We start from the raw sequence: 16,003 nt of genomic DNA, 5'->3' as shown, positions 1-16,003 counted from the left end.
CCCGTAGGGGTTGGTGGGATATTATATTTGTCCCCTTTTGGTGCGAGGACTTCTTTTTGAATGCATTGCTGGAAAAGTGTTGCAATCAGAATTCTCAGTATTAATACCTTTTGGGGGATGTGATTGAAGTCATCAGCATGATATTCCCAGCCGTTCTCTGATGCAGATCAAGCCAGGCTGTTGCTTTGCTCTGCTGGTGGCTACTGCTTCTGTTTTGCAGAATAAATTGCTGTTGTGTTTAACACTCAATTCTGTTGTGTTAACGCTCTGAGAGCCAAGTGATTAGTTTTAAGGCAGTTTGTCCTGAGCTGGGCCGTAAGTAACTTACTTGTCCATCCCAGGTGCTTACTAAACGCCTGCTGACCCGACCAGACCTGAAACACCCCGAGACCTTCAGCAGGGCAGGACACCGGCCCAAGAGGCAGCTGTGCAGGTAGCAAACAGAGCTGCAGTTTCTGCACGTTCTTGGTTGCCGGGTTCCCAGTACATAACCAGAGTGCTGGAAACTACCTGGAGCTGATGTTTGGTGGTGATTTCGTCTGTCCTGTTCTTGTTTTAGGCAAATTGGGTCCGTGATCGAAACCTGACAGAGACCTTTCAGATGTTTCGCCCTTTAGGGGAATGTGGCTTTGCGGGGACCTTTGCTGAATCGCTTTGCTTTACAGGGCAGGTTGGGTGCTACCTCGTATCATGCCAGGTTTCACTTGGTTGCTTGGATAACTGAAGCAGAGAGGGGTGCCCTTCAACCACCAGGACTCCCGAGGGAACCAGGAAGTCAGAGCCGGGGAGCAGGAGCCCAAGGTTGGCACAGAGTGCGTGGCGGGTGATCGTGCCGGCAGCCTGAGACTGGTGGACCCTGGGCGCGGTGGGCGTGCCCGCCTAAGTACCTGTTTGTGGAGCAGGGAGACACTGGGCAGGGCGGAAACAGCAGTAATCTGAAACCAGTTGTGTTGGGTTTGTTTTTTTTTGTTTTTTTTTTGTTTTTTGTTTTTTTTCCTTTCCTTCTGTGGCCGCAGCAGCTAAAATCTGCATTCCAGATGAAACCTGCAGGGAAGCGGAAAAAAGCATTTAAAAAAAAAAAAAAGAGAAAAAAAGCAAGAGCGGTGAAGAGTGCCTTGGGGAGTGGAGGGCGCCCCGAGGTCGTCTCTTTCTTTCGCGTCTGCTCTGGGCTCTGCGAGCGGCTGAGCCTGTGCGTGCCTGTGTGTGCTGCTGGGTCGGGCCTGGACGGCGGTCCGGGCGCCAGAGGGGACGGCCTCACGCGCCTGCCGCGCCTCCCGTGCCGGTGCCCGCTGAGCCCGGGCGCCCAGGGCCGTCCCCGCCTCCGTCGCTCACCGGGGAGGAAGTCGCGAGCCCCCGGGAGGCACCGGGGCGGGGCCCGCAGCGAGGTCCCGGGCCGGGGTGACTTTCCGCGCGACAAAACCCCTTTTGTCCGCAGAGATGAACACGGAAGTCCCAGAGGGCGGCGTCCCGCTCCCCGCGCCGGCCCCCCCCACCCCCCCGCCGGCCTGGGCGTGCCGTCCTCGCACGCGCCGGAAGGACCCGGGGCCCGAGCGTGCGGCGCCGCCGGAGGGAGCCGGGCCCGCCTCGCGGCCGGGACATGGAGCGCGCTGGGGAGTCCCCGCGTGGCGGCGAGGCTGCCCCGGAACCGGGAGGAGCCGAAGGCAGAGCTGAGGCGGCCCCGAGCGTCCTGAGCAAGTTCTCCGTGAGGACCGCGCTGGGCCCTGCCAGGACGTCGGAACCCGTGAGGCTCGACGACGAGGACGCGGCCCTGCCGGCGACGCGCGGCCTAGCGGGGGGGCCAGTGCCTCGGCCGCGGGGCCCCAGCGACGGCGCGGCTGAGGCGCGGGGCCCGCCCGACCTGGGCCCCGACGGCGCGACCGCGGGCGGCGACGCGGGGCCGGGGTCGCGGGGAGGTCACGGGCGAGCGGACGCGGCGCCGCCGCCCCCCGCGCCTCAGCGGCTGCCGCCCGGCGCCCCGAGTGAGGACTGGGACGACGACGCGATGCCGGCTCGAGGGACCCTAGTGAACGCCGCCAGGGACTCGGACTCGGACGACGCGGGAAGCGACGGCAGCCAGCCCCGGGCCGCGGGCCTCAGCGGGGGGCCCCGGGCCTGCGGGGAGCCGGGCCCCGCGGGGGAAGCGGACGGTCCTCGACGGGCTGCGCGTGCGCGGAGCGGCGGTCCCGAGCCCGCGGCGCCTCAGCAGGGAGCCCCTGGAGGCAGGTCGTCCCCGCTCCCCGCCTTCTTCTGCGGCCTGCGCGTGCTGAGGAGGGGCGCCGCGGGGCGCGGAGCGAGGACGGCCGCCGAAGTGACGCCGACGGCGGGAGGCTTGGCCCTGCTCAGGCCCACGCAGCCCGCGCACAGGCCCCGAGCGCAGGCAGGGCCGCAGGCGGGGCCGCCGGCGGGGGAGCCCAGGGCCGCGCGCACTCTCCTGGAGCAGCTCTCCCAGCTGTTCGCCCTGGACGTGCCCAAGGCGGAGGTAGAAGCAGAGGGCGCTGAGCTGCCCGGAAAGGACGAGGTGGGCCGCGGCGCTGCGCAGGAGGGCCAGGCTGCGGAGGTGAAGCCCGGGCCGCCAGACACAGCCCTGGAGGCCTTCAGAGCCATATTCGTTCGCCCCCCCAAGAAGGGGCCCACAGCCGACACCTCGGAGCTGGAAGCGCTCAAGCGCAAGATGAAGCATGAGAAGGAGTCCCTCAGAGCCGTGTTCGAAAGGTCCGGGTCGAGGCCAGCGGACGGCCCCCCCGATGCCAAAAGCGTATGTAGAGTCGGGTTGTGCATTTCGTCGCGATGTGCGATGTGCGGTGCTGCCCTATTGCTTTTTCCGGTTTCCCGTCAAAGTGGACCCCGGTTACCTGTTGTTAGGGGGTGTCCTTTTTTTTTTTTTTTAATGATAGTCACACAGAGAGAGAGAGAGGCAGAGACACAGGCAGAGGGAGAAGCAGGCTCCATGCACCGGGAGCCCGACGTGGGACTCGATCCCGGGTCTCCAGGATCGCGCCCTGGGCCAAAGGCAGGCGCCACACCGCTGCGCCACCCAGGGATCCCCTAGGGGGTGTCCTGTAGGTGAAAGAGGGTCATGATCAAATTGTCCTTGTGAGGAGTTAAACGAGCGACTTTTTTCTTCCTTGTATGTTTCTGGATATACAGAATGATGTGTGGGTAGGAAGGGGAAGCTGTCACTGAGCTTAAACACTAATAGATGCTCTTTTTTTTTTTTTTTTCTTTTTTGGAGATTTTATTTATTTGAGAGAAAGAGAGAACATGAGAGAATACCACCAGCGGTAGAGAGGGAGAAGCAGGCTGCCCACTGAGCAGGGAGTCCGATGTGGGGCTTGCTCCCAGGACCGTGGGATCGAGACAGGAGCTGAAGGCAGACCCTTAACCAGCTGAGCCACCCAGGCGCCCCTGATAGTAGATTTTTTTTTTTGTTTGTTTGTTTTTTTTTATGATAGAGATAGAGAGAGGCAAAGACACAGGCAGAGGGAGAAGCAGGCTCCATGCACCGGGAGCCCGACGTGGGATTCGATCCCGGGTCTCCAGGATCGCGCCCTGGGCCAAAGGCAGGCGCCAAACCGCTGCGCCACCCAGGGATCCCGATAGTAGATGTTCTAGTGAAAAATTAAGCAACACGAGGAAGCAACGCAATGGGGAGATAGAGCCCACATTTCCTTGCCTCTTAATTATAACTCTGCAGAAACTCCGTTTTGACTCTGAAAGTCTGTCATTTGGCAAAATGTGAGTTTGTGACGTGATAAAAATGTTCCATGTTGGTTGTAAGGCATCCTGATCACTGGGTCTGGAACAAGACCTGGTTTTAATTCTGACTCTGCCATTTACTGACCGGGTTGACCTCGATCACCTCTGAGCCTCCATCCTCTCATCTACAAAATGAAGAAAATCACCCTTACCTACACAGGAGTTGTAGAGTAAGTGAAGTTGGCACATGGCAACCACCTAATTAGTGAATTAGTGTCACTAGTAAGAAAATCAATTCAGGTCACTTACAAAGACTAGCAAACAACCTGCCAGTAGATCTTAAACATTCATAAGAACAGTAGAATTTTAGTATAATCTCAGCATATAGTTATCATTCCCTCTTGTGTAGTTGATCATTTAAGGTGTTAAAAACTTAAAAATCTTTTGGAAACCTTCTTAGAATGTAGTTGAAAATTAAACACAATCTAGCATTCTCCTAGTTGTAAAAATCAACCCCTATGAAAATGGCTTCAATATGAAGGCTATATCATTTATTTAAAGGAAAGAAAAACACATTGAAATCAGCAGTGCCGAGTGCTTAGAGAAATGTATCTTGACCTACAGCTGATGTTCATGGAAAATGCAAAACTAGTCTTTATATTATAAATAACCCTGGAGTTGTTTGGGACCCATGTATAATCATTCCTATAAACGTACCTGATTATAGAACATTTATATCTGTATCTTCGGCTCAGAGTTTGTGATTTAAAAAAAAAAAAAGTTATAAGCATCATCTATTAATTGTATCATACTTGGCCTTCAGGGGGTTTTGTTTTGTTTTATATTGTTGTTTTTTTCCACCCTTACTGATTACTTTACCTTTGTGGTAAAGGGTCACTCTGTAGTGCAAAATGTTTCAATTACAGTGAATGAGTGCACTGGGCAACTGGCCATGAAAATTAATTTTAGAATTAGGGTTAGCATGTTTCAGGGATTAATTCGCCCTGGCCACATTTCATGTAATATACTCTTTCCTTTACCTACTTTTTCAACAGCCTGACCACAGCCCCACTGAGCAGGACGATAGGACTCCAGGCAGACTCCAAGCTGTCTGGCCACCCCCAAAGACAAAGGACACAGAAGAAAAAGTGGGATTGAAGTACACCGAAGCAGGTAATGTGAAAAGAAGCCAGGTACCCATGGAAAGAATCCTTTGCTGCAGTGGCTTTTAGTGGCTGGCTCGGTACTCTCCAGATTTGAGTGTGTGTTTCACTGCAAAATGTAAGGCTGAAGGCTTTTCTTTTTTTGTGGTGCTGTTCAAGAGAACCTTTGCGCAGTTATCATTAATGAATCTCTTAGAGACGAAAGGTGAAGGCTGTGGAATGAATGAAGGGCAGCCCGTGTGTAAGGTAGGAGGACCTCTGGGGAACAGAGGAGGTGGATTACACATTCCTCAGGAAGCAGGTGGTGGGCTCTTGTCCTGTTGTGAGCTGGCAGGGGTGCTGGAAGAGGCAGAGAATGACTCTCCAGAGCTGCGATCTGATTTGTTGTCTGTCCCTGAGAATGCTTTCGAGCTACAGGAACCTTGTGCTGAGTGAATGTACAGAGCCTGTATCGGTTACTCTTTGGCCTTTCGTAGACAAAGCTTTATTTAATGCATGGCCAATTTTAGAGCAATCTAACTCTCTGGAAACCTTCCCAGGAGCTTTGCTTGAATATATTAAAATGGAATGGACATCTAGATTTTTTACTCTAACTGAAATGTTCACACGAAATTTAAAAAAAAAAAAAAAGGGGGCGTGGTATATCTGAAATGGATATATGTGTTTATGCAGTTCCGGTGAAACCTGTTTTCTTCCTGATATTTGAAGATTACCTATGCAGCCTTGTATGTTGCTGGTTGTCTTGGGGTATGGGTGTCCTTGAAGATTGGCCTAACCATTTATATATAGAAAAATGTTTTCCGTTCCTATTCACTGGTAGACATAAATGGATCAAATTTGGGCTGGTTTAGTAATATGTGGGTTTTCTGCAGTATGGTCAGTTACTTCAGTGTTTGAGAACACAGATGCATGTTGAATTGGCAAATGAATCTCCAGATCTACAACCTGATGGCTCTTAGCCTCCGTTTACACGATTGCAGACTTTTGACCATCCCAAGACACGTACTACTTCACAGCATTTTTTTCTGCAGTGCTTGACTTATAGAATGGAAAGTATCATAGCCTTAGTGAAAAAAATATATATTACTGTTCCAGTGTTCTTACCCACAGCTGATTTTTCCAAAATTGGAGTGCTTGCAGTTGCAGTCATTGAACCCCCTATCAAGTTCTTATGATCTGTCACAGTTTGAACGATTAAAAGTTCTGAAGTTTGCTTTAATACAAAACCAGGACACTGTGAGTTCTTATTCCTGGTTTGTATTTGTGAGCTAAGTCTTGTTCCTACCAATAGATCATGGTAGTCTTCCTTGTCATGATGAGCATTTGCTGAGTAGAGAAGTTAACTAAATGTCAAAAATGGTTTTTCAACCCACTTCAGGTAATATTTTGGGAGCATTTATACCTTTACAGAGATTCCTTAGTCCATTTCCAGAAGCTCAGAGGAATACCCGAGATGAGGTAGTTGACCTCATCAGTGGCTTTCCCAGTCTTTGCTTGTCATGCTATGTATTCTCAGAGCTTTCTAAGGTCTGGGATAAGATGGGGAAGGGAAAGACAGATAACAATAGTGCTGCTGGATGAGCTGTGATAGCATAGTGACTGAGTGAGAGGGCTGGCTGTTGTCTGAAGAAGGCATCCAAGTCCCCAGCCAGTTCCCAACGAGTGACAGTACTTCCTTACCATCCTCCCAGGTCTGGTTCTCAGCTCCCTCAGAGCCTTCTAGGTGTTCCCTATTCTGATGTCCTTTTGGTGGGTGTCACATAAGATACCCCATGCCTGCAGTAAACCTATTGTTACCCTATTACTTGATATCAGCAGAGGGTTCCCTTATCATTTATTGCTAATTATCAAAGTTGCTAATTTTGAGAAAGTTAACATTTTCCCTGTGATTTTCTTAACCTGCTGTTGAGAAAACTTTTGGTTTGTTATTTAAAGCATTTTGTGGCATTTCCACTGGTGTCCCTCCTTGCCTTTAGGGAAACATACAAAATTTGCCACTCCGCAGAGTGCAAAGAAACAGTGAAATTAGATTCAAGATATTTCAAGGTGTTTGAAGTCTTGTGCTTTTATATCTTCAGTGTTCTTTATTTTTCCTGGGGTATACAAGAATCTAGCATTCCTATTTGAAGTGTGTTGTTGAACTTCTCTGCTGTCAACATTTAAGCCCAGTCCTTGGCAGAGCTGGGAAAAAGGATGTGTTTTTCATCACGAGTCCCACATTGTCCTTGTGCTGCCCTCGGCCACTTTAGACTTGCCATTGCTTAGATTTTCCTTTATACAGTGTTTGTTATTCAATGGCTTTTTTTTTTTTCCTGAGGGCTTAAGAGATCACCTAATACTGTAAACTCACCTTTTGTTCAAGGATAAAAAGAAAGCAGATATCCGAAAACTTGTCCCTTTAGACTATGGCTTCTGGAGTTCTCTTAGCCGTATGAGGGTAGCTGACCACTGTTGTTGCTGTCCACTGCTAAGAAGGCTCTCTGCCACTTCTAAAACCACCAGCATCATCTGTAGCTGCTGACACTGTAACTGTCTCCCTTGGCAGATAAAGCTTTTGGCCCACCAGAGCCTCCAATCAATGCCTTTCTGATAACACTGCACTCACCATCAAGGACACTTCTACTACCAAAGTATGAGCTCTTGGAACTTTGGTGATGTGCCAGCTAAAAGAATCACCGGCACCCATCAGAGCCATTATGTAAGAGCCTTGCCACTGGTGCTGGAGTTGACCTCTTCAACTCAGTGAGGGGCCTCTGTGTTAACTCACTGTTCCTGAATTGCTCTGCTCAAACGAAAGTGCATTGTTTTCTCCCATCTCCCATGCTGTGCTTTTTTACAGTATCATCTCTGCAATTCTTCTTTGTGTTTGGGATGCCTCACAATAATTTGGAGTGGAGAGAGCACTCCCCACACACCCCCGTGCCCTGTTCCTGGCACTTGGAATTGAGACATTCTGATTGACAGACCCCATAATCTCATAATCTTTTTTTTTTTCAAAGATTTTATTATTATTTTTTTTTTAAATTTTTATTTATTTATGATAGTCACAGAGAGAGAGAGAGAGAGAGAGAGGCAGAGACATAGGCAGAGGGAGAAGCAGGCTCCATGCACCGGGAGCCTGATGTGGGATTCGATCCCGGGTCTCCAGGATCGCGCCCTGGGCCAAAGGCAGGCGCTAAACCGCTGCGCCACCCAGGGATCCCGAAAGATTTTATTATTTATTCATGAAAGACACAGAGAGGGAGAGACACAGGCAGAGGGAAAAGTAGGCTCCCTGCAGGGGAGATCCCAGGACCCTGGGATCACGACCTGAGCCAAAGGCAGACGCTTAACCACTGAGCCCACCCAGGCATCTCGACAGGCGTCATATTCTTCTTAGAATTGTCTTTCCTTCTTTGGGTAAGGAGTTGGCTCTTGAAACAGGTTGTGGGATGATCTTGTTTTTTAGGAGGAATCTCTTTCAGTGGGCTCTTCACATCCTTAAATGGTTCATCAACTTCTGTTGAGTCCATACCACTTTACCATGCTGCAATATCTGGATTCAGTAAACTTAATTAGCTTTTGAAGCTTGGGGCAAAGTACAACTCAATCAGAGCAATATGAAAAGGTGTGTTGTAAAGCATACAAGGGGCTACCTAAGAAAAATGTCTACCTTTATATTTGATGTGGCCAAAGCAATTTCTCTCATGAGAAATAGATAACTACTGTTCTGTCTCTGCTGTTTCTCTTCTAATATACTATTCTGTGTGTGGTGAGGTGATATAAGGGTTAGTTACTTGCCCAAAGTCTTAAAAAACAAAACAAACAAACAAACAAACAAAAAAACTGGAAAGCACAAGGACCTTGGTATCATAGAATCATTGAATCATAACATTAATATAGGGTTAAACTTATTTTTATCTCAAACAAGAACGAATTTTTCTAAGCCATAGCATGTCACTTTTGTTTTCTTTTTGGTTTGTGAAGTGTAAATGCACTTAGCCTTATTTTTTTTTATTTATTTTTGGTTAATTATGTATATCAACCAGGGTTCTGCCAAGAATCAGGAGACCCAACTCAAACTGGATGATTTGATCAAGAGTTTGTTAGAAACTTTATAAAGGTAGGGGTAGCGTTTAGGAAAAGCACTAAGAGCTGGAGTAGCATCTGGCACTACTAATAGAAACGTTTAAAACCCTAGACTTGGAGGGGTCAAGGGTAGGAGAAGCCCTTGGGGAAACCCAGAATTTCAGAGGGAGGCTGAGTGGTATGGCTAGGGCTGCCCAGCAGGAGCTGTGGCCTTGAGTAGAGGGATACAGCTGATCCATGGTGTCTCGACTGGAAAGGATCTGTTAAATAAATAGCTTGAGTCTCTTCTTTGTCTTGTCTCGTCTCCTGCCATCGTTCCCATGGGCCAAGTCCAAAGACAAATCTGAGGACTCAGAGCCATCTTATGCCATTTCTTTAGGACTGCAGGCCCTAGAATAGGGCATGGAAGGGGGAAGTGTGGATCTGTAGCAGCACATATAGGATACCCAGCCAGCACCTTTACACTTCCAGCAGATTCCAGGTTAGAGAAGTTCCTAAATCTCCCCAGCCTACATGGAGAATTGGCGCACATTTATCTCCATCACACCTGACCACACAGGGTTCTAATACAATAGCATGAAGAGAAAGCTCTCTTTTTTATCCTATGGGAGGATTATGTCTTCTGCTTTGATCGATTCTTAGAAAATATAATGCCCGTCATTCAGAGCCTTGCTCTGTGAGCACCTTCTTTATCTTAGTGTAGAGAGTTTGTTTACTGATTTTCTCTAAGTTTTAAATGTTTCCATATATTACTAAGTAGAATAATACATTTTGGAGATAACCAGAAATATCACAAATCAAAAGAAACTTTCTATGATTCTGTTTCATAGGGAAGCCATTGCCAACATTTTGAATTGTGAAAGGCCAATGTGAATTGAATACTTAAAAATTTTTTTTGATCATCTTATAAAGGCTGCTTTTCACACTTGAAAATGTGACTCTATTCTTTTATTGACTACATTTTAACCATGGCTATATTTATAGACCTTTAGTTTTTTAAGGTATAAGTAATATGGAAATAACAATTCTATAAATATTTTTGTTCATAAATGTTTAATTATGGTAAATTTCTTGTGCTAGAATTGCCAAATGAAAGTATATGCCTTAATGCTTTATGTATATTAATTGCCACAGTTAATTTTTTACATAAATATATTCGGTATGAAGACAGTACTTTTCAGACATTGGAAAAATGTTTCCATCTTTACCATTTGCTTTTAACTTGTCCAACGTGAAAACATTTTAAATATTTTTGTATAGTCAAGTCTATTTTCATTTTAATGTGTAACTTTTCTTTTTTGGCTTAAGAAGACCTCTCTTAATCAGATCACCTATGTCTTCAAATTGCTCAAGTGATTTTTTTTTTTCTAACTTTTCTTTCTTTCTATTTTATATCAAAAATTTGTTTTGGTGCATAGATTGAGGCAGAGATCTAAGACCACTTTCCCCTCCCCCAAGGTGCTAATTTAACAACAGGCTTCTAGCATAGTTACTCTCTATGCTAAGTTTGGGACTGTTCAGGGCTTTCTGTTGTCTTTGTGTTTATATTTTGTATGGGTGTCTTAATTATTCCAGCATTAAAATACATTTCAGAATCTGTTCAAGTTTTTATGCAATTAAAAAAAAATGTTTTTGGCTTACTTATTCTTCCAGAAAACATTAGTTTTTTGTTTGCCTTGGTTTCAAAAGGATCCATTTAGGATTTTTACTGGAATTGCATTAATTTGTGAATTAATGTGAAGGTAGAAATGAGAATGGAGATCTTGAAAATGCTTAATATTTCTATTCTATGTGTTCTATTGAGAAGAACACATCTTCTCAAACTATTCAAATTTTCTTTTTTTGACTCAGTAAAAAATATTGCCTGATTTTTTTCTAAATATATTCCTAGGCATATTATTTAAAAAAAATATTATATGCATCTCGTGATTTCATTTTTCCTAAAAGTCAAATGCATTCCTGAGAATCTAGTGGTTCAAGTAATACCAGCTCCGAGGCCATGGCTGGACTGAGTGAAGGCTGCATTTTGAATTGACTGACCGGCTGATACCAGGGGAACTTTACCTCTATTTCACTCTGGTCAGTGATTCTGAATATTCTGAGGTTTCTTTAAAAATCTAACAAAGATAGAAAGCCATGGAAGAAGACACTGCAGTTAATTTTGCGTATAGACTCTCTTTATCCCTGGACTTGGCCCCTGCCCCCTCCCCATCTCCCCCACCTGCCCAGGTTTAGATGAAGAACCTTTGATGCAGAAGCTCAGCCCAGAGCTGGGCTTCCTTTCCTGCTCATCTCCTATTTTATGTTATGAAGGATGACCCGAAATATCTAATTATTTATTAAGTAATGTAAAAACATATTATCATGGTGTGTGCGTTAGCCTCCTGAGAGGAAATGAAGTTAATATTTGTGAGTTTTACATTAAAATGGTACTATTTGGGAAACTGGCAGTGACTTAATTACCCATGGAAGGAGAAAATACCCAGAAGAAAAGAGCACTTATTTTTTTCTGAAACAAGATGAATTATGCCCTCTGGTTTTTCTTCTAATATGCATCTGGAAAACTCTTCTCTCCACTGGCTGCAGCTCCTGCCCTGGGGCTGGGGGATGGCATATGGACTGGACTGCCCTGCTGAGAGTGAGCACCGCAGCTTTAGTAGAAGAGAGAGAACCAACCTAGCGTGCCATTATGGTATTGCGAGTGAGCAAGCTGTCAACGCATGTGGCATTTCTTAGGGCTTACTCATACCATCTTGGAGCTCAGGAACATCCCTCTTTAGAGTATTTTGGTTCAGATAGGGCAATAACCCATCCTTCAACTTAATAAATGTCTGCCTACTTTCTGGTTTGTTTCTAATTTTGGTTCCCTTGGTTATATAGGATAGAGCTGTTTGCTATGCTTCCTGGTGAGTCAGACATCCTTGCTTACCAGAAAGAGCTACATATATATTATTTTATTGGCCTGCTGTACTTTAAAAAACTTCTCCATTCATAGCTGACAGGCTGCATTAGCTGTGAATATATTTTCCTTTAATGTCCTGTGTCTATATAAATGATCCCAGGTGTCTTCTGTCACGACCTAGGCAATAGGTTTATTCATTGTGTATTTTATAGGCCTTTGTGACATGTCACCATCATTCGGATGGAATTATGGTGATAGTCCAGAAAATTGGAAGCTGTACAGACTACAAAGCAGAAAAGTCTTGCATTTTGTGGCTATAGAAATAGGGTATATTAGGGAACGAGAGGTGATTAGAATGTGTGCTGGGCTTCTACTTGCTACATAGCTGGGAGCCATGGGGAGGGAGATAGATTCTGCCAACACAAATGAGAGCAAAAGCTTGATACAAAGCAGAAGCAATGGGAATTCCAAAATGTGGACCAGGGACTTGGGAATTTCATGTTGTGTTCCCAGACTTTAGATTGGTGGGGGGAGGGGGGAAGTAGAAACAAGAGATTAAAATATAGAACCCCAAATTCAGCAATATTGAAAACTGAGAGCTGCAAACACTTTAGAAATCATTTAGTTCATTGTATTCATTTTCTGCCTGAGAGCCAAAGAGGTTATGACTTCCTGAAGATACACATAATTAACAAGAGCTGGAATTACAATGGGAAGAGACAAACGAATGGCTGCTTCAAGTCAGGGAGGGGCTGGAGAGTGATGAATTTTTTTTTCTCCTGCCAAAATACTGACATTTAAAGATCCAACAAACAAACAAAAAACACATGGGGGGAAAAAAACACATGGGGACCAGGAGCACTTAAGAATTATGATGGTTATTTAAAAAAACAAAACCAAAAAAAGATGGGACCTGAGTGAGTCAATCTGAATAATAAAGGAGGTTGTAGGTGTACCCTACCAGCTCATAGCCACAAAAATTGACTGGATCATTTCATGTTGCCTTTTTGATGCCTAAAAAGAGGAGGTTTAATATTATTTTTAATGCTGCCAAGGCTCACAGAAGCTATTCAAAGCAAATAAAAATGCTTAAAAAAATGCTCTGGTTTGCAGATTCTTGCAGAGTTCAAGTGGAGCTCATTGTTGGGCCACAGTTTATGTGCTAACGTACACAGTATGTATACATGTATTTAATTTTAGGAGCTACTTGAAAAAAAAACATTTTTATTTTAATGGTTGTATGTATCAGTAGTTTTATTGTGTCATAGAGAAAACAAGGACTCCAGTCTCCTTCGAGGCTTCTTTTGGGAAGATGAGAATTAAGTTTGTACCATATCCTATGACACATCTTTACATATGCCTCTGCGTATTTTTCTTCTTCCTTAAAAACCAATCCAGGCGGTTCCATTTTTCTTCTCTTTCTCAAATCTCCATCTATTTGCAGCTGTCAAGTGTTCTTCCTCTGGTTCTTTCGCCAAGCAGCCCCTGCAGGCCCTGCCTCAGCATCCTCCCCTTGAGCTCGCCACAATACCTTTCCGTCTGCAGCCCATTTGGTTCCTTCCTCTTGTCCTCCTCCAGTGGTCTCACAGCCATCACCGAGCTCAGCGAAGACAAGGCAGCCACAAAACTGTAAAACTTTTCCCGCTGTGCAGAGAGACCAAATTACTGTCTCTCAGAGAAATAACTGAAACACAAGGCTTCAATGTTTAAACTCTTGAGTGTTTCCCTCCAGATAAAGGGAGACACTGGATAAGAGAGTGAGAACATCTCATGAGAAAAGTGAACTCAGAAACTGACCAGGGAAGTCTTGAGGACAGTCCTAAGTTTGGAAGTAAACCTTTGCTGACGGTGCCATGAGTTTGTGCATCACGCGGACTTGAGCATGGAGCTTGGCTCTCTGCCTTGTAGTAGCTGTGACCAGTTGCTATCCTCATACAAGTGAAGATGGTGATGATAATTGTAAATAGCTATTGTACAGATAAATTGAGATCATTGTGGTGCTATTGAACTTTATATATGGGCTCTTTTAGTTTTTTTTTTTTTTTTTTATTGGAGTTCAATTTGCCAACATATAGCATAACACCCAGTGCTCATCCCGCCAAGTGCCCCCCTCAGTGCCCATCACCCAGTCACCCCAAACCCCCACCCACTTCCCCTTCCACCACCCCTTGTTCATTTTCCAGAGTTAGGTGTCTCCCATGTTTTGTCACCCTCACTGATATTTTCACTCATTTTCTCTCCTTTCCCTTTATTCCCTTTCACTATTTTTTATACTCCCCAAATGAATGAGACCATGTAATGTTTTCCCTTTTCCGATTGATTTATTTCACTCAGCATAATACCCTCCAGGTCCCCCCATGTCGAAGCAAAGAGTGGGTATTTGTCGTTTCTAGTGGCTGAGTAATATTCCATTGTATACGTAAACCACATCTTCTTTATCCATTCATCTTTCGATGGACATCAAGGCTCCTTCCACAGTTTGGCTATTGTGGACACTGCTGCTAGAAACATCGGGGTGCAGGTGTTCTGAGATTTCACTGCATCTGTATCTTTGGGGTAAATCCCCAGCAGTGCAATTGCTGGGTCGTAGGGCAGGTCTATTTTTAATTCTCTGAGGAACCTCCACACGGTTTTCCAGAGTGGCTGCACCAGTTCACATTCCCACCAACAGTGCAGGAGGGTTCCCCTTTCTCCACATCCTCTCCAACATTTGTTGTTTCCTGCCTTGTTAATTTTCCCCATTCTCACTGGTGTGAGGTGGTATCTCATTGTGGTTTTGATTTGTATTTCCCTGATGGCCAGTGATGCGGAGCATTTCCTCATGTGCGTGTTGGCCACGTCCATGTCTTCCTCTGTGAGATTTCTCTTCATGTCTTTTGCCCATGTCATGATTGGATTGTTTGTTTCTTTGCTGTTGAGTTTAATAAGTTCTTTACAGACCTTGGAAACTAGCCCTTTATCTGATACGTCATTTGCAAATCTCTTCTCCCATTCTGTAGGTTGTCTTTTAGTTTTGTTGACTGTTTCTTGTGCTGTGCAGAAGCTTCTTATCTTGATGAAGTCCCAATAGTTCATTTTTGCTTTTGTTTCCCTTTCCTCATGGATGTGTCTTGCAAGAAGTTGCTGTGGCCAAGTTCAAAAAGGGTGTTGCCTGTGTTCTCCTCTAGGATTTTGATGGAATCTTGTTCCACATTTAGATCTTTCATCCATTTTGAGTTTATCTTTGTGTCTGGTGTAAGAGAGTGGTCTAGTTTCTCATTCTTCTGCACATGGCTGTCCAATTTTCCCAGCACCATTTATTGAAGAGACTGTCTTTCTTCCAGTGGATAGTCTTTCCTGCTTTGTCAAATATTAGTTGACCATAAAGTTGAGGGTCCACTTCTGGATTCTCTATTCTGTTCCATTGATCTATGTGTCTGTGCCAGTACCACACTGTCTTGATGACCACAGCTTTGTAGTACAACCTGAAATCTGGCATTGTGATGCCCTCACCTATGGTTTTCTCTTTCAGTATTCCCCTGGCTCTTCGGGGTCTTTTCTGATTCCACACAAATCTTAAGATGATTTTTTTTCCAACTCTCTGAAGAAAGTCCATAGTATTTTGATAGGGATTGCATTAAATGTGTAAATTGCCCTGGGTAACAGTGACATTTTCACAATATTAATTCTGCCAATCCATGAGCATGGAATATTTTTCCATCTCTTTGTGTCTTCCTCAATTTCTTTCAGAAGTGTTCTGTACTTTTTAGGGTATAGATTCTTTAGCTCTTTGGTTAGGTTTATTCCTAGGTATCTTATGCTTTTGGGTGCAATTGTAAATGGGATGGACTCCTTAATTTCTCTTTCTTCAGTCTCATTGTTAGTGTATAGAAATGCCACTGATTTCTGGGCATTGATTTTGTATCCTGTATATGCGCTCTTTTAAAGCCAGTTTTTATTGAAGTATAATATACATGTGGAAAAAAAGATCAAATTTCAAGTGTATGGCTCTGAGTTGTAAACAAAGTGAACATGCAAATCAGGAAATAGTACGTTACCTACCTCCAAAAACCCCCCAGCTTGCCCCCTTCCAGTAAACCACAATGAACCCTCCTTCAGAGGAAACTACTATCCTGATTTCTGACATTACAGATTAATTTCGCCTGCTCTTGACCTTCACTTAAACTGACTCGTT

At 45.1% G+C, this 16,003-nt stretch overlaps 1 protein-coding gene across 1 annotated transcript in view; it reads left to right on the top strand.

Moving 5' to 3' along the window:
- Positions 1–16,003, top strand: part of FMN1 (formin 1) — a 419,007-nt gene that overhangs the window by 140,103 nt on the left and 262,901 nt on the right. The window contains 1 exon segment of the mRNA XM_041746469.1: positions 4,752–4,869. Coding sequence (XP_041602403.1) covers positions 4,752–4,869 — 118 coding nt within the window.

This window comes from Vulpes lagopus, chromosome 2 (genome assembly GCF_018345385.1).
Source record: "Vulpes lagopus strain Blue_001 chromosome 2, ASM1834538v1, whole genome shotgun sequence".
NCBI classification, from domain to species: Eukaryota; Metazoa; Chordata; class Mammalia; order Carnivora; family Canidae; genus Vulpes; species Vulpes lagopus.
Note: the sequence above shows the minus strand (reverse complement) of the source record. Positions and strands in the feature narration are given on the sequence as shown.